This window comes from Silene latifolia, chromosome Y, assembly GCF_048544455.1.
Source record: "Silene latifolia isolate original U9 population chromosome Y, ASM4854445v1, whole genome shotgun sequence".
NCBI lineage: Eukaryota > Viridiplantae > Streptophyta > Magnoliopsida > Caryophyllales > Caryophyllaceae > Silene > Silene latifolia.
The window spans coordinates 405560800-405579921 of record NC_133538.1 but is presented as its reverse complement, the minus strand read 5'-3'; the positions used below and the strand labels follow the sequence as shown (position 1 = coordinate 405579921).

At 41.4% G+C, this 19122-nt stretch overlaps 1 protein-coding gene and 1 pseudogene across 1 annotated transcript; one reads left to right on the top strand and one right to left on the bottom strand.

Annotated features, from left to right (window-relative positions):
• Positions 1–4679: 4679 nt before the first annotated feature.
• LOC141632259 (carotenoid 9,10(9',10')-cleavage dioxygenase-like) lies at positions 4680–15744 on the top strand. The gene is given in 18 exon segments (XM_074444819.1): positions 4680–4688; positions 7188–7279; positions 7378–7392; positions 7478–7544; positions 7546–7590; positions 7692–7754; positions 7756–7792; positions 7955–8017; positions 8817–8927; positions 9009–9130; positions 9133–9195; positions 9877–10015; positions 10388–10496; positions 10603–10704; positions 10847–10915; positions 10917–11078; positions 11183–11294; positions 15473–15744. Coding segments are annotated over 18 exon segments (1410 nt in total). The 3' UTR covers positions 15503–15744.
• LOC141633044 (uncharacterized) lies at positions 15726–18391 on the bottom strand (annotated as a pseudogene).
• Between the last annotated feature and the right edge of the window lie 731 nt (positions 18392–19122).

Sequence of the window (19122 nt, the reverse complement as noted above, 5' to 3'; positions counted from 1 at the left end):
CATTTGACTTGTTGAAAGAGAGGCTTATTTCGGCCCCAATCATTCAAGCACCCAAGTGGGATCGGCCTTTTGAGATCATGACCGATGCAAGCGATTTTGCCATTGGAGCCGTATTGGGACAAAAGGATGACAAAGCTTCATATGTCATTCAATATGCCTCTTCCCTTCTAAGCGATGCCCAAAGGAACTACACTACAACCGAGAAGGAATTCTTGGCGGTGGTATATGCTCTAGAGAAGTTCCGATCTTACTTACTAGGAGTCAAGGTTATTGTCTATACCGATCACAAGTCCATCACTCAACTTGTGAGCAAGAAAGACACCAAACCAAGATTAATGAGGTGGGTTCTCTTACTTAGTGAGTTTGATATAGAGATAAGAGAGAAAAAGGGAGTGGCAAATGTGGTGGCCGACCACCTAAGTCGACTACAACTTAATGATCAACAAATGCAACGAATGGGGGTAGTTGATGGGAGTTTGCCTCATGAATCTCTTTATAGTTTAAGGATGACGGAGCCTTGGTATGCCAACCTTGTCAATTACATGGTCACCAAGAAGTTTCCCACCTCACTTTCATCTAGTCAAAGGAACAAGATCAAGTCCGATTCTAGATTCTATATATGGGATGAGCCATACTTATGGAAAATGTGTCAAGACCAAGTCATCCGACGTTGTGTGCCGGATGTAGAAATTCCATCCATCCTAAAGCATTGCCATGAGTACGCTTGTGGGGGTCACTTTGGGCCTCATAGAACGGCACGTAAAATCCTTGAGTGCGGTTTCTATTGGCCCAAGTTATTTAAAGATGCTCATATTTTCGTTACTACTTGTGATAGATGCCAACGTTTTGGCAACATATCACGTAGGAACGAAATGCCCCAACAACCGATGCTCTACTTGGAAATTTTTGATGTTTGGGGAATAGATTTCATGGGGCCATTCCCTAACTCCTATGGATACATCTACATCCTCTTGGCGGTCGACTACGTGTCTAAGTGGGTGGAAGCCATTCCCACAAAATGTGATGATGCAAAGACGGTGCAAGCATTTGTCAAAAGCAATATATTTTCAAGGTTCGGCTTCCCAAAAGCCATTATGAGTGATAGGGGAACTCATTTTTGCAACAAGGTGATCTCCACCTTGCTTCAAAAATATGGTGTGCTTCACAAAGTTTCTACGGCATATCACCCCCAAACAAATGGCCAAGCGGAAGTCTCTAACCGGGAGGTTAAACACATCTTGGAAAGAACGGTCAATCCCGACCGAAAGGATTGGAGCAAGAGGCTTGAAGATGCTCTTTGGGCTTATAGAACGGCCTATAAGACCCCAATCGACATGTCCCCATATAGGCTAATTTATGGGAAGGGATGCCACCTTCCCGTAGAAGTGGAGCACAAAGCCTATTGGGCAATCAAAGCTTTTAATCAAAATGTCGATGAGGCGGGATTGCACCGGAAGCTTCAAATACAAGAATTGGAAGAGCTTAGGCACAATGCCTATGACAATGCTAGCATCTACAAGGAAAAGGCTCGGTCTTGGCATGACAAGATGGTCACAAGAAGAGTTTTCAAAGAGGGAGAAGATGTGTTGGTTTTTCAAAGTCGCCTCAAGAATTTTCCCGGCAAGTTAAGGTCAAAGTGGTATGGACCTTACAAAGTCAAGAAGGTTTTTCCCTACGGAGCGGTGGAGGTGGAAGACCCGACCTCGGGGAAAGTGATAAAGGTAAATGGGCAAAGGTTGAAGAAGTACTACAAAGGAATCGAACTACAAGGTGAAGAGGATCTTCTTTTAGAAGATCCAATTTATAAAGATTAATTCTCCAACATTGACTAAGTCGAGCCATCGACGTTAAACATACGGCAACCTTTGTACATATCCTCTCTTTAGTGTAGAATTTACCGCTTTCCATAGGTAGAATTTAAATTCTTGTCATTTTCAATTCCGTCATTTATATTATTGTCAATAAAATGCATTAAACATTCAATGAAGTTACTAACATTCTTTTAAGTAATGAAGGATTTTGAAAGTAATTTTTGAAGAGAATCATGGAACACGAATGGGGAAATAATGAAGCAAAGGCATAGTCGGTTCAAGCATCAAAGGAAACACACTCAATTTGATCAAAAAAGCCAAGGAAACAAAACACAAAAAAATTCAGAACAGGCTCTAACCGCAGCCTGCGGCCCCCACCGGAGCCTGCGGCCCCCACCGGAGCCTGCGGCCTCCACCGCAGCCTGCGGTTTGGTCTGTTGGTTTTCTATAGCTTAAGAAAAAACCCGACTCATCCTTGTTCCCCTCATTTGTGTCGACCAAATGCAAGAGCAACCAGCAACCTTACCCCTCAAAATCTCACCAAATCCCTCCTAAATCACTCAAACTTCCAACAAATTCACTCATTCTTACCCCAATCTCTTCCTTTCCCTCTTTAACACCCCTTAATCTCTTCAAAATCGCTCAAATTTCAGAATTTCCCCAATTTTGTTCAAGAACCCTAGAAAATCCGGGTATCAATTGAAGCTTCAAGAGGAAAATTTAAGGGTCAAGAAGGGGTTTACTAGCATCAATTAACAACAACAAGCAATAATTTGTGGAATTCGGGGAGGTATAACCACCAAACCAAACTTTCAATGCTTACTTGGTTTTTAATTCGAAAATTAGCTTAGTTTAGTTAATTATTTGGATTATTGTTGTTTATTTGTTGTTACTTGTCTTGTTGGTAGTAAAATTTTTCTGGGTAAGGTTAGAGGAATCATCAAAACACCATTTACACTTTCCTTAAGTTAGTGCACTCAAGGTGTTTGTTGATTTGCCTCAAAGAGTGCAAAACAATTTTTGAGTGATTATTGTTGTTTGTAGTCTCTAAATTCCTTGTAGGAACAATGACAAGAACAAGAGAACCTACTTCTAGGAAAGGTAAGAGACGAGTGGTGGAGGAGCCGGAGGAAGAAATTGAAGAGGGTAGTGAGGATGAGTGTGAGGAGGTATACATGGGGTGGGAAAACATGACCGCCAAACACAAAAAAATTCATGACCGGCTAGTAGAACCTAGAAGCCATCCCCTTATTACCACCACTTTTCTTGATGACCGCACTTTGGAGACCCTTGGGTTCATGGAAATTGCTAGGCCTATGATGAGGAAGGTTGGACTTGAGTACTACTTGACAGATGATGGTTGGCACGACACTTACCGTTCCTATGCTTATGAGTTCATTTCTACGGTATCCAGGAGATTGTCCGGAGAGTGGTGAGAAAGTTGTGAAATTCCGTTTGAACAAGAAGTGGCATACGGAGACCTATGACACCATTAGGAAAATACTTCATTTTTCCTTGCCCCCTTCCGACATTGTTGTGGCCCCGGGTAGACTTGAGTATTTGTGGGAGGAGCTAACGGGTACGAGAGTCACAAACAAAGATGACAAAGTTTCTCAAATAACCAATCCCGTCATCCGTTTGTTAGGCCGTTTTCTCACCTCTCTTTTCACTTCCGTGGGTGAGCCCACAAAAGTCAACCGAACCGTGAGGTCTTGGATTTATGCCATGTTGCTTAGGAAGGAGTTGGATGCCGGATTGGGCTAAGCTCTTCATTGATTCTTGCATCAAACATCGCACCAAGCAAGGGGGTGGAAAAATTAACCAAGGTGGATTAATATCTTTCTTTGTGGATCACTATGATGGGGGTGTCCCCGACAATCAAAAGGTGAACAAGTGTGGGGGCTTTAATGTGTACCATCGCATGGCTCTTGAGAAATACAAGATGTTCCACACTCTTAGTACAAGACCCTTGAGAGGAATATGGTTGGGAGCACATGAACAAGGCTACCTAATTCTCCCTAGGCCACCACGCTCCCCACTACCAAGCGGGCACATGGCACGTGAATTCTTTTGCCATCCCGATCCGGAGGCACCCAACTTGTTAGCCCAAAGTCAAAAAGGAAGAGAAGAAGAAAGAGGAGAAGGGGCGCATGAGGTTCACCACCTTGAGAGTACCTCCCACCAACCCCCCTTCTCTACTCACACCACTCATCAAGACACCCCTATGTTTGAAGCGGGGGAAGCTCCACCCGGTCGCCCCTTGGCAACAAACTATGTATGACTACTTCAAAGATACAAGGGAGGTTTTTGCCACTATTAGTGGAAGGGTGGAAGAGAACCGGGCTTGGCAACAACAACAAACCCCAAGATTAGAGAACCTAGATCAATGGAGAAGGGTGGTTGAGGAAAGGGGAAAGTTGATAGAGGAGGCCGCATCGACTCAAACGGTCTTGATGAGAGAAATGATTGCCAATCAAGAAGCTAACCGTCTTTGGCAACAACAACTTGACCAAACAATGACGGCCAATGCGAACATGTGGAAAGAGCAAAATGAGTGGAGAGGCCAAATGGACCACCAATTTGAGGTCCAAAATGCAAGATATCATGAATATGTCCAAGATTCATACCACGATGCAAAGACCCAAGAGGACACCCTTGGGATAGTTAGTGGACTATTTGGCATGTCTCTTCAACCACCAACCCCACTCTCCATCACCCAAGAATTTGTGGACCAAAGCTATGCCCGGGCGACAAGAGAAAGAGAAAGACGAGAAAGAAGATGGGAGAACCAAGGCACCTATGATCAAGGGGGTGCCTCGGGTTCTCATTCTTGAAGAGAAAGTTTGTGACTCCTCCACATTGAGGACAATGTGGAATGTAAGTGTGGGGGAGGTTTTTGAATTGTAATATATGTAAACTTCTTGTTGTTTAATGCTAAAAAAAAAAAAAAAAAAAAAAAAAAAAAAAACCGGCTAGGTGAAAACCCACAAGGGTGGGCGCCTAGGCAAGATTGGGAAAGGTGGCCGAGGACGGAATGAAAACCCGAAAGGGCGTTCCGGGCAAAATGAAAAATTGAGTCGCGAGCCACCATGAGAGGAAAGGAAAAGCTAAGGTGAAAACCCGAAAGGGCACCTTAGGCAAAATGAGGGATTTTCACAAAAAAAAAAAAAAAATTGAAAAATTGAAAATGCACCACCAAAAAGATGGAGGGATAAGAAGGGAGTGATAAGGAGGGTCTTGGAAGGAGGTTAGGTCTAGGATTTAATTTCTTTTGAGTCACAAATACTTGTCCCAAATTGGTGGATTTTTGTTTTGGCTACTTTGGTTGTTGATTTGCATAGGAGTGTGGCCAACCAAGTAGCATGATCATACTTTGCTTGGAGTGATAAGGGGGTGATATAAGTGGTGTAATAGGATGATTTAGGAGTTGCTTAGGCCACTTTGCTTCCACCTTGGGATAAGGTGAGAGTGGCCACCTCTTGTTGGTGATATAAGAAGGGTGGAGTTGAGTAATGAGTCGGAGTTGGTGGTATGTCGTGTCTTTGTAAGAGGGAGTAATAAGGAGGGGGAGCGAGAGAAGAGAGTGTGTAAAACTTTGAGTCTAGATTTTTCGTTTCAATCGGTGGATTGTCTAAGAGGGAGTTATAAGAAGGTTGTAGTGAGGGAAGAGTGGTCAATTGCACCTACACTAGTTCTTGGACTTCGGCAATTGCTTGTTTCGGGTTTTACTCGGGACGAGTAAAAGTCTAAGTGTGGGGGTATTTGATAGCGTCAAATAGAGTCGAGTCAATTAAGTGTTGTTAGGTAATCTAAGTGGCCAAATGGAGTGTTTTGTCATTGAAATAAGGAAGTTTTGGTTTGATTGCTTGCTTGAGTTAGCTATGATTTATAGGATACAAAGGCGCGAAGTCAACTTAAAAAGTCAACCAAAGTCAAAGCGAGAGCGGTCAACAAGTCAAGGTCGAGACAAGCTTCCAAAGTCCCGACCCAAGCTCAAAGGAACGGGGTAGATTCATCGTGAAGAACCCTTTACCAACGGAACCAAGACAAAGGGGGATCAAGGTGATGACAAGCAAATGAAGAAAAAAAGCATCAGGCCCAACCGCAGCCTGCGGTATGCACCGAGCATGCGGCTACCACGGAGAACTGCGGATGCAGCCGGAGCACTGCGGTTTTATCTGTCTCGCGAAATTGAAGGGCCGTGTTTTGTGGAAGTTGAAGGCCCATCTCGGTCTTTAACCTAGAAAAGAGTGCGACCATATATATACCCCATGTTTTGAACTCTCCGATTATCATCTAATCACCTAATTATTAAAAAAATCTCTAGAAAATTTGTAGTAGCAAGAACAATTTATTTGGCATTCAAGTTGTAATCTTTCTTTGTTTTTGGGTTTTATGAAGACTATGGAAGGCTAGTTCTTCCCTACTTGGTGTAATCCATTGCAAGTTACCATCTTTATCATTGTATTGACTCCTTAATCTCTACTCTTTCATTTATTTCAATTTCTAAGTTTTAATGACATGATGAATGTTTTGTTGTGAGAAGTAATTACCCTTACCTCTTTTTCATTCATCTATTGCTTGTTGTTGCAAAGTTGCTTGCTTTTGTAATAACTTGTTGAAGCATCTCATGATTGTTGTTATCTTGGTTTAAAGTATCAACCTTTGTGAGTAGAAATTGATTGTATCATAGGATTTGTTGGTTTAAACATATCTTTGTGATATCCCATTTACTTTCCTCTTGGTTTTGTTCTTCATGCTCTTGGTTACAATTCTTACATGGTTTAATGTTAGAATTTGTAGTTTAAGTAGGATTATCATTGTTGGCTTAGATAGTGGTAATCACTTGCTTGAGGAATGTTGTTGGGTAAATGAAAATTAGAGAGAAAAGAGTCTTGCTTTGAGAAAAGTTGGAACTTGTAGGATTGCACCAAGTTCTTTTAATTATTGAATTATCTTATTCACCAAGTGTTTGTTGTATTGCTTGTTAGACCAAGTTTGCAAATTTTACTTTGTTCCATGTTACCAATCAACTCAAAAAACCCCCCCTTTTCATGTCTCTCTATTGTTTGCCATTGTGAATAACCATTGTTTGTCTATAGCTTTGTCATTAGTAGTCAATAGTTTACATTTCAAGTTTTTAGCTTAAAAGACCTTCTCTTGGGACCGACCCTTACTTGCACTATATTACTTTATCATTTAGAGTAGTCTAGAGTATAGTTTGGCTTATAAATTGTTAATTTGGTAGCTTAATTCTAGTATATTAACGACCTAGTTTATTGTTTACCACTAACTTAGAAGCGGTACTGAACGGAGTGATTCACTAACGTAGTACACTAGTACAGTACAGAGGGATGATGGAAAATTGAATGAAAGTGGTTGTGGTTTGAATTACAGGAATGCATGAATGGGGAGTTTGTCCGGGTCGGGCCCAATCCTAAGTTTGCTCCTGTTGCTGGATATCACTGGTAACTACCTAAGTAGTACTCCTAGTTGAAGCATCATGTTTCCTTTGTTTTTGCCCACCTTCATTTGCTCACATTATGTTGTGTTGTTCTCCCTGCAGGTTTGATGGAGACGGGTACCTATGTTTGATCAAGTTTCCACCCTCTTTTTTCTTATCGTGTAACTCTTAAACGTGGTGGTTGTTCAACATTTTTTTACAGAATGATACATGGTCTGCGCATTAAAGATGGTAAAGCATCTTATGTCTCGCGTTATGTAAGGACTTCTAAAGCTGAATCAAGAAGAGTTCTTTGGAGGAGCTAAATTTATGAAGGTTAACCCTAAACGACTCATGACCAATCATTTACGGAGTGCCATTCTTTAGGCATCATGTGATTGATGTTTCTTAACCTCGACTTCTATTTGGCTTTGCAGATTGGAGATCTCAAAGGGTTTTGGGGTTTATTTACAGTTAATCTGCAAATGCTGAGTGCTAAACTTAAAAGTATTGGATATGTCCTATGGACATGGGACAGGTACAACTATTGTTTCCTGCTAGCTCGATTTTTGTTCTTACTATATGAAAGCTCTCTCAGATGCATCATATGTATGTATGAGTGGAGTTGAGCAGCTATCCTTGCAGTTAAATGAATTTGATTGCCAAAATGTCATCTGAGACTTGTCTCTTCTCTTTTCAGCTAATACTGCTCTTATATATCATGACGGGAAACTTCTCGCACTTTCAGAGGGAGATAAACCTTGTAAGTTGTTATCTTGTTCTGTTTATCAGTTACTACTTGCGTAAAATTGTTGGTTGTAATCTGCATAACAGTCATAGAACTGGCTAGGAGTGTTCTATCTAGGCTGTTGACTAAATGTTCACTAGGAAATCTTGACACAGTTTTGAGTATATACGTAAATGCTTACATTATACCTTGATTGTTAAATTCAACTTATTGCTTGGGATGATTGAAGGATTCTTGGAACCTAGTAGATTGGGTGGATGGAATGTGTTATCAGATAAGCTTAGTTCCATTGGTTTTGAGGAAAATGTTTTATTCTTGAGATCTAGCTGTTCAGGATTAGGCCCGCCAGGAGTCATATTGGCGAATATCTGTAGGATTGTAACGATTCGAGAAAAGATATAGTGGTGTAGTTATTATAGTTTATGCAATATGCTCTTGCTTCTCCTAGCTGGAAAACAGCTTTGCTGAGATGTTTCTTATTCTATCGTAAGTGATCCAAAATGCAGTATTCATTAGGTTAAGTGGATACTTATTGCGTTATGGTCTCCACATTTACTTGATATATCTTCTTCTATACAGAGTTATTGCCACGATTTGTAGCACTAGAAAACATTTTAGTGGGGAGTTGTTTCATTTAGTATTTTTGCTCTTGAATGTGATGAGAGGCCGGCTTAGTTCAATGAAATCCTGCAACTTTTTTTGTTATCTTATTCTTTTATCCGTCACGGTGGAAATTATACTTGGCTTTATTCAAAATATACTCGGCAATCTTCTAGTTTATGCTACTGAATCTTAGTTTTTCTATTTGACATAGATGCTGTTCGGGTTTTAGAAGATGGTGATCTTCAAACCTTGGGATTGTTGGACTATGACAAGAGATTGTCCCACACTTTCACAGCACATCCTAAAGTTGATCCATTAACAGGTGGAGTCTGAGATACTTTTCTTTGAACTTATGCAAGACAGCTTTGTCTTTTATCCTCCATTAACCAAGCTTAAGGTGCAGGTGAAATGTTTACTTTCGGCTATTCTCACAGTCCACCATACGTCACATACAGAGTCATATCAAAAGATGGGTTCATGCATGACCCTGTACCAATAACCATACCAGCTGCTGTTATGATGCATATGATTTTGCCATCACTGAGAACTATGCTATCTTCATGGACCTTCCTTTATACTTCAAACCTAAGGTTAGACCATAAGAGTAGTCTTTTGTGCTTATGGTGTTATACCTTTTTTTTTAGACTACATGGCAATGTGTAATGGAGTTGAAATGAAGTTTAGCTATGTTTTTTAACTTTTAGACTGCATGTTTGTCGGACTGAGTTCCGGGAAGATCTTTCATCCTAAACATGTTTGTCAAGAAAGTAGTATTACTTTGGGGTAAAAGTAGCGAAAAACAGAATCGTGTCATTACCCTTCGACGTTTTAAATGTTGAGGGTCTGATATCGGTTGTGTAGGTTTTGCAATACATTAAATTTTGATTGTCCGGGACATTTCAACACAGTAAGTTAAGAACCCTCTTAGTTACGAACGGACTAATTTCACAGATATCTAATAACATGGTCACCCAGGCTAGTTCTCATGAGGTGTTGCTACATGTTGATCGTGACACAAAGCCTTGATTTTTGTTAAAACATTAAGCTCAATTGTGATTACCTTTGATATTTGAATGTGACTTGTGACTTTGTGAGACATATTTTCCAAGGATCCATAATGTCTTTAAGTGATTATAATTTTCTTACTCAAAAATAGTGACAAATGTATTCTGTGTTTTCATTAACTTGTTCCTCTGGTTCACATCCCTCCGCCCAGGAGGCTTACTAGTTTCTTCTGGCTATAGTAGTGATCGTATCTTTTATGCATCCAGGAAATGGTGAAGGAAAAGAAATTAATATTTTCTTTTGACTCGACAAAAAAGGCTCGCTTTGGCATACTACCACGATATGCGAAGAATGAAAGTTTGATCAGATGGTTTGAGCTTCCATACTGCTTCATATTCCACAATGGTGCGTGCAACTGATTTAAGTTAGCGATCAGTTATTTCAGCATTTTCTTTGAATACTATTGATATTCTTTGTGCAATTGTTGTCATTGATAAACTTGTATTTTCCACTTTTGCAATTTAGGTAGAAGAAAATATTATGAACAGAGATGGACATAGAAGCGTAGGATTTTTTGGTTATGAGTAAACCTCAATAACATAAAATATTTCTCACTCAATTCATCTATGTGGAACTCTCACTAACTTTTGAGATTAAGAATTTCTCAAGTTCCTAAAATTTAAAAATGCTCCCCGTCTTCAGTTCAGCTAAGTGTACACATCCCCATTAGGAGGGATGAGCAGATGCATAATTCTCTAATCGTTGACCTTTTTGCAGCCAATGCATGGGAAGATGGAGATGAGGTTGTTCTGATAACTTGCCGCGAGAATCCTGATCTAGATATGGTTGGAACTGCCCAAGAAAGAGTTAATTTTTGTAATGAGCTGTAACGAAACTTCTTCAAGGCCTCTTTTGAGTCGGAGTGTCCTTTCTGTGTTTGTGCCTTTTCATTTTTATTCTCATGTGTTGGATATCTAAATTATTGTCGACAGGTACGAAATGAGATTCAACATGCAAACTGACCTTGCTTCACAAAGAAAACTATCAGGATCTGCTGTGGACTTCCCTATAGTTAATGAAAATTACACTGGCAGGTACTGTAGGCGGTATATTTGATTCGTTCCTTTTGTAACCCTCTCACGAGCCATGACAAAGAAAGACTGGCTATGGACACCTGCATCATATGTAAATATAAGTAATGATGTTTATTCTGCATGTGTTGTGCATGAAGCATAGGCGTCAGAGGTATGTGTATGGCACCATTTTGGACAGCATCGCAAAAGTTAAGGGGATAGCCAAATTTGAACAGCCAAAGCAAGATTCAAGTAGGAGGATGTGTGCAAGGTATCTTTGACCTAGGTCCCGGAAGATACGGATCAGAGGCTATCTTTGTTCCTCGTGATCAGGGAGCAACCAGTGAAGAGGATGATGGATATCTAATCTTCTTCGTACATGATGAAAACACTGGGTAACTTTCGTTCTGGCTCTTTGATTCATGGTCTGTGGAATGTGTTATTGATCTCTCTGAGAATTAAAGAGTAAAACTAATATTCTGTATTTTGTGATTTGCAGAAAATCATCTGTCAATGTAATTGATGCAAAAACTATGTCTGCTGATCCTGTCGCGGTTGTGGAATTAACCAGTAGAGTTCCGTATGGATTTCATGCGTTCTTTGTTACAGAGGTTAGTACTGGTTTAACAATCCAACATTTTACTATTGGTGTAAATAGACTTCTAGTCTAAGGAGAGTTGGCTTATCCACGAGAGTCTGTAGGATATAGTCCTATTTCGAATAGTCGCACTGACATATGCAAGTATTTTCTCTGCTTACCTTGCGATCGACAGATACTATATAATTTTTTTTTTTTTGGATTTCGAGTGAGAAGGAGACCTATGGACACATCAGTTAGGAGGAGGCTGGAGACTTGGGGAACAGAAAAGGTTGCTAGGTGTCACGGTCCGCTACTTTTGCCGGACCGTGGCGCGCACCCTTGCCCGTCTCAAGGCAAGATGCAAGCGACAAGGATCTTCGTACTAGTGAGGGATCGCCCACTAGCACGATACTCGGGTCGGTGTGTGTCGGGAATCCTAGTCACGATTATCAAGTCCGGCACACGAAAGCAATAAAAGTAAGCAATACGATTATTGAAAGCAAGCAACAAGCAACAACAAGCTTTTGGATGAGAAGCGGTTTTTCATTGACTAGCACCTCTCATAGAGGCAAATTTGATAGTTTGGTCCTGGTAGCAGGAAACATTGAATTTACAAGTTTAGTGTAGAATAGCGATATACCTATTTATGGAAACCTATTCTAAAACTACTAAGAAAATACTTACTACAAATGTACAAGGGAAATGAAATTATATAAGCATAAAATAAATCTAAGGGTTCAAGTGTGCGGATCGTCACACTCTCCCCCACCTAATCTGTTGCCGCCCTCGGCAACACAAAAATCTCGAACGGCGCTTCAGTGAGACATCTTCGGTGAGCTGTGGCCGTCCATGCTGCATTGTGGTTTGGCTTTCTCTTGAGTCCGGCTTGTAGATACTTCTCGGTCCACACCATGATCGGATTCATCGTCCCTTCAAGAATAGAGTGCATTTCCTTGACGGCGAGACTCTCGAACATCATGTCCTCCAAGTTTATCACTCGCCTCTGATCATTCTGGAAAGTCCAAGTCCTCGTTGCTCGAGCGGAAATTTTGCGAGATCGTTCAAGGTGCTTGCTCCATCGCACCTTCACCTTGTCCATCACCACTTCGCACTGCATTCAAGGGTAAGTGAGTTCTCCAGACGCCGAATCAAAGCATTTCGGCGCGGCCCCACGATGGTACGAGGCCTTCTCTCTTGGGTCGACCGACCCGCAAATCGAGACGTCGATTCAAAGATATCGACGCGGCCCCCTGATGGTACGAGGCCTATTTCTTTGGGCATTTCGGCCCTCATTGTCTACTCCTCGGTGAGGGGGTAGACTCTTCTTTCGTCCTCCAGGCCACTTAGCATCGTAGTTAGCTTGGGTCTTGTTCGCCCTCGGCTCCACCGAACCTTTAGGCGTTCTCCAAGGTCGCATCCCTTGTTTCGGCGTCGGTATCACCCTCATAGCCGAAATTCGATGCTGCCCCTTGTCTTCGTCGTTGTCTACCGTCTTCACTACGATAGACCCCATTAGTAGCATCGATCCGTCACTCGGTTTCAATACTACCAAGGCTTTCTGAAAGAACTGCATCCCGAGTACTAACTTGAAGTCATCCAGCGGAACGGTGGTGAAGTCGAGCTCCCCTGCCCACTCACCCACTTGGACCGCGACCTTCTTAGCCACTCCTTGAACACGTCTTACTTTCCCATTGACCGGCTTCAGGCAGCTGTTAGCATCCCGCAGAACTAGCCCCAACCGATCCGCTTCCTCTTTCGTAACAAAGTTATGGGAGGCGCCCGAGTCGATCAAGGCTCGTGCTTTCTTCCCATTCACCATCAAGTCCACGTACATGAACCCGTTGGATTTCTTGGCGGAGGACTCTTCGTATTTCCCCATCGCGCTGATCCGTTGGAGTGAGCCCATCCGTGGTTGGTCTTCCCCATCACTCGAGTCTTCGTTACACTCTTGGTGATAGTCGGCCAACGCCCCATCAAGACGTTCTTGAGCCCCTTTCGGCATCTTCTTGAACATGGCATTGAACTCTGCTTGGTTCGGACAATCGGCCATCTTGTGAGGACCCTTGCACACAAAACACGCGAACGGTCTCTTCGTTGTGGAAGCAGTAGAGTTTCCCGCCTTCGAAGACGAGCTTGAGGGCGAGTTTGTAGTGCTCGCCGATTGGGCTTGACTTCCTTGCGAGCGGAACCGACTGTTCCCAACTGAAATGGCGCTGTTTTGTGGCCTTTGTCCATTGTACCCACTCTGTGACGCACCAGTATTCCCCGTTGGTGCCACCACTCTTGGTGCCTCTCGCTCCCCGTGAAAGTCGGCGGGCGTTCCGCGGTGATATGGCCGAAGACAGAGTTTTGGGATTCTGCCTCATGATCTCCTGTTGTGCCCACCTCTTCAACCCGTCAATGAATTCGAATGTCCTATCCGTCTCGGACATTTCGGTAATCTCGAGCATGCATGCTGAGAATTCCCTCACATATTCCCGGATTGATTTGGTGTGCTTGATTTCCTTCAACTTCTTCCGAGCAACAAACTCCGTGTTCTCGGGGTAGAAGTGATCCTTCAAGATCCTCTTGAAGTCGGCCCACGATGTCACCGTAATCGTGCCCGCATCGATTTCCTTGTACCTAGCCCTCCACCACATCTTGGCATCGTCGACTAGATACATGCTTGCCGTGACAACTTCCGCGTCTTCGTCGAGCCCACTTACTCGGAAGTATTGCTCCATATCGAAGATAAAGTTATCCACCGCTTTCGAATCCCTCGCCTCATCGTAGGCACGAGGTGGAGGTGCCTTCACCTTATGGCTCCCCACAGATTTCCCGTCATTGGCCACCGCTTTCACGAGCGTGGCGCAAGTGTTCTCTAACATCTCGACCTTTCGATGCAGATGATTGATCTCTTCCTCCCGATCGTCGGGGATTGCACCACTGATCGCTTGGATGCGGGTGTCCATCCCGTCCACCTTCGTCTCAAGGTCACAAACCGTCTTTTGCAACTCCTCGAGGCTCGCAGCCATCCGCATAACGATGTCCTCGAGTTTGGGAAGCTTGACGTCGATTGCGTCCTCTAAGGCATCCACTCAGTCCTCGATTGTTTCGCCCATTTTCTCGATCTCGATGAACAAATGCGGCGTGCAGAAACCCGTCCGAATACCGGGCTCTGATACCAAATGTCACGGTCCGCTACTTTTGCCGGACCGTGGCGCGCACCCTTGCCCGTCTCAAGGCAAGATGCAAGCGACAAGGATCTCCGTACTAGTGAGGGATCGCCCACTAACACGATACTCTGGTCTCGGGTCGGTGTGTGTCGGGAATCCTAGTCACGATTATCAAGTCCGGCACACGAAAGCAATAAAAGTAAGCAATACGATTATTGAAAGCAAGCAACAAGCAACAACAAGCTTTTGGATGAGAAACGGTTTTTCATTGACTAGCACCTCTCATAGAGGCAAATTTGATAGTTTGGTCCTGGTAGCAGGAAACATTGAATTTACAAGTTTAGTGTAGAATAGCGATATACCTATTTATGGAAACCTATTCTAAAACTACTAAGAACCTATTCTAAAACTACTAAGAAAATACTTACTACAAATGTACAAGGGAAATGAAATTACATAAGCATAAAATAAATCTAAGAGTTCAAGTGTGCGGATCGTCACACTAGGGGTAGAGGGAGACCAAAACAGACATGGCTGGGAGTGATAGAGCACGATATGAGATTTCTCAGGCTTGATGAGGGAATGGTGACGGAGAGGGCACAATGGAGGGAAATGATATATGTGGATTTTTAGTATTTGATGTTATTTGAAATATTTAGGGTTTTTATTTAATTTTTAAAAATCTATTTACTCTTTTCGGATTTATTACACATTTTATCAACAACTTTCTTATATGTTAATACTAGGTTCACTTTTAAGGTATTCCGGACCCTTAAGTTTTACTTTGGTTTTCAAAATCGTTTTAATCTTTATTCTCGATTTAAATTTTAAGTTTTTATAAAAGAAATATGGGCTTCGAATTTTTAAAACCTATAAGTTTACCTTGACTTTTGTATTATGTTTCACCCATGGACGGTTCTAAAGGATGATTCATGTCAGCCGACCCCAAATCATTTTGGGATTAAGGCTCTGATGTTTTTTTTTTTTTTTTTTTTTTGACAGCTGTAAATAAGTAGTTGTATTTTGAGTGATTCTTGTGGGGTGATGTGTGCAGGAACAATTAAAGGAGCAGGTAGCACTATAATTGGAACTTGGAAGCGCTTGAACAACAGTCTCATCACAAATTGGAGAAGTGTGTATTTATCGCAGTTCTCGTTAGCTCTATAACTTGTTCATTTATCCTGTTATATGTGTAAAAGACTAGCAGGAAATCGCTGATAACAGCCATGTCTGCTATTAGCGTAAATATACACGAAAAAGATACCTAAAACATGAATCTTCAATGTTAATGTACAATCACATTCTTGTGAATTAATGTTTGGCTTCCGTAGCAATCATTGCCTTTTGCTGAATTGCATACGCAAGAAACCTTCAAACCTGTTTGTTGAAGTTTACAGTCCAATCATAAACTTCATAGCTAAATTACAGGGGGCATAATGCATATAAAGGTGTCTTATCACACAAGTACAGTTGAGCTCAGTCCATAAAAAGGCGAGTTGAATGCACAAGGGAAAATAGCAACATGCAGGGTGACTGCTGGCTTTCATCCACAATGAGATAAAGCAGTGACATCCTGATGGATTTATAGTGGACCCCTACTTGACTGAAACAAAACCGTTCATCTTCATTCCTCCCCGACCCCTACCATCGTTAGAGCCACTTGACTGAGAGTGGTAAGTCGATGAACGGCCGTGTACATCTCTGCCACCATTAGACTGTAACTCTTCTTTGTGCTGTTCTGAAATCATCAGGCCCTTTGACCCTTGCTCCTTCCACCATGCATTTCCACTGTACTGTGAGGATAAAGTGGAATCGGATGGATGTCCGTCATATTTGGAATTCGCGTTGGCCTCTTCTTCAGAATTGTCCTTATTTTCATTGAACTCTCCTTTGTATTCAGAAAGCGACCTCCAGCACCTCTTGCTCTCCGCAAAGCATGTTTATGGCGAGACTCGTGAAGATATGGCTGAGTAAATAAACCATAAATTTCAGAAACTGCTGGAACATGATAACTTTCAGTGACTGCTTTAAACTGAACCAGTTTGCAAAGGATGTGGGTAGTACCTTCCTATTTTTAACGACTTTCTTCTCCAACTCAGCCTTAGCGCGTATCTGTCTGCGTCTCACAATTCCATGGTATTGTTTCGCATTCACATAAACAGGTTCTTCTTCCATTGCAAGAGGCAGTGCCATTCTACTCTGGTGCATTCCATATAGCTCTGGATTTGCCTGTATGTTAAATGTAGCACCGTTACACAGTTGACCTGTTTCTTTGCCAAGTAAAATACACAAAACATAGACAAAAAAAAAAAAAAAACAGAAAACCGTAAACGCTTTGGCAGCAGTGTGACAAATCAGCATTCAATAGTCAAAACATACCTGCTGTGAACAAGTCATAAATCCACCATAAGTTGGATCCTGAGATGGATGTGATGTCAAAACCATGCAGCGAGTTTTAAAATCGTTTCTGTGTCTAATACGGAATTTAATTCCAAGCAGCAAGATCTTTTAAGAAAATATTGAGCTATGCTCCGGACACTGCTGATTCTTACAATTGAGTTACCAATAGGTGCCGTTTGAGAACTGGACGACGTGCCAATATGTTCCTGCATCGAACATGGTACTTGTCTGAGAGCCTGTTGTTCTTGTGCAGTATCCCTATCTGTTGTTTGCAGATACAAGTAAATGCCATTACATTATGAACTCTGAACCATAAACAATCATATATGGAGTAAAAGTTTTAAATAAGTACACAAACTAGAATAAAAACCATCAAATATTTGCACAACACTAGCTTTAGAGTTTAGATCTTGGAAAGAGGAGTCAAGTTAGCGGCATCCTTCTCAACCAGACGATAGTAGGCCAGACAAATTCATATTACTTGCACAGTCTTGCTGCATATAATTCTACGATTCATGAATCTAGACTAGTACGGAGTAATATTTATGCACTTTGAGGTCTAGCCATATAAGTATATAACAAGAGGTCAAGAGCTAGTATTCACAGATCTGGTGAGCCTAAAGTAGATCAGGGAGTTTGTTTTCAGTAAAATTTGCAGGCGGCTTTATTATCAGATAAGTAAGGCCAACAAACGTCGAAAATAGGTTCACAAAAACAAAAACAGATTTTAGGACAAGAATATGAGGTATGTACCTGAATGAGGAGGCAATAAATTGCGGATATTCTTACAAAACGTGACTCCGGAATCCTGCAACCCATTAAGGTGCAGGGAGAAAGGTTCCTGCATCGGAGCAGGTGCAACAGCAGTGTCGCTCATCCCACGCCACCATGGGTGTCCAATTGACACAGATGACTCGGCTCTAGCTTTCGAGTCTGCCTCAGTTGCCATCTATCCCTTGACCCTTGCTTTATTAATCAATATCTACATAGATTAACAAGATCTACACATTACATGATGCCAACTGAATTGCAGGCCAAACCCACATACTGATCAAAGTCAGATAACAATACTCCTACATTCAAAATTGGCGATACTATTTACGCTTATGGTTGAGACTCAATCAATGGTTTAGCATCTCACAGGCGGTCGCCTTACCGATCAAAGCTTAATCACTACAACTTGCCAACATAATCCATACTTACAAGATCACAAAATTTACTATAAGATACAAGTTAATGAAAGACAACCTTAATAACCCATGATACAAATTTCCTAAGCTCAACATACAAGCATAATTAAGTAGTGAAGAATATACCTGGCTAAGCCTATAGTAGTGAAAGCGGAAAATGGGACAGAGGATCCGGACTCGTAATTCAGTATGAAAGTGTCCTGTTATGCAAACTAGAACATAGAAAAAGGTGAAAAAAGTTTACAACTTCAAATCCCAAAAAAAATGAAAGAAAAAAGTGTAAAAAAACACACAACTTGACTAATCCATAAATCTGGGAGTTCAAGGTTGCATCCCTAAGAGAGACAAAAACACCCTGAAATGTAATTAGCACTGTAATTACATAAGGTAGAAAGATTAAGGAAGAAATTATCAGGACACAAAAAGACAAAGTTGATGACACGTGAGTACTACTTAGTTACTTACACATTAAATTAATACTAATAATGTGATTCATTACAAGGTTCAATAATTTAGTAATTTACCAATTAGGCTTTTTGAAGATTATAACAGGTCAAGTAATATTTCATTTGTATAGATGTGACAAGTTTTTGCTAATTTCTAGACATATTGATTTTGTCTTATCGGTCCTATTTAGACCCGACAACATTAACTCGACTCGAATGATTCGATTTATACCTGACTGCCACCAACTTAACCTGACCCGAATGTTTATTGTTAGAAACTGACCGATATACCTAAATAGGTTGATAATAATCGACTTGAAAATGACCGGAACCCGAATTGATCTGATCCGACCCGACCCAAATTTTGTTAAACCCGAAAATGACCTGACCCAAGCAGGATCGGCCTGAACCTGACCCAATTGACCTATTTACTAAGTTTAATCCAATTTAACCTGTTTTAAGTTTAAAATGTATATTCTTATCTTAAACAGAAATTGATGAATAATTTAATATTCTAAAAATGGAAGGAATTATTGGTACTTAGTCTTATCTTATTTGTTAAGCACACAGAAATGTCATTGTTAGAGTTAACACGCAAGATGTGATCAATTCAATGACAAAGCATGTACTTGAGTGATTTCCGATTATGGTGTTGAATAAAAATAATT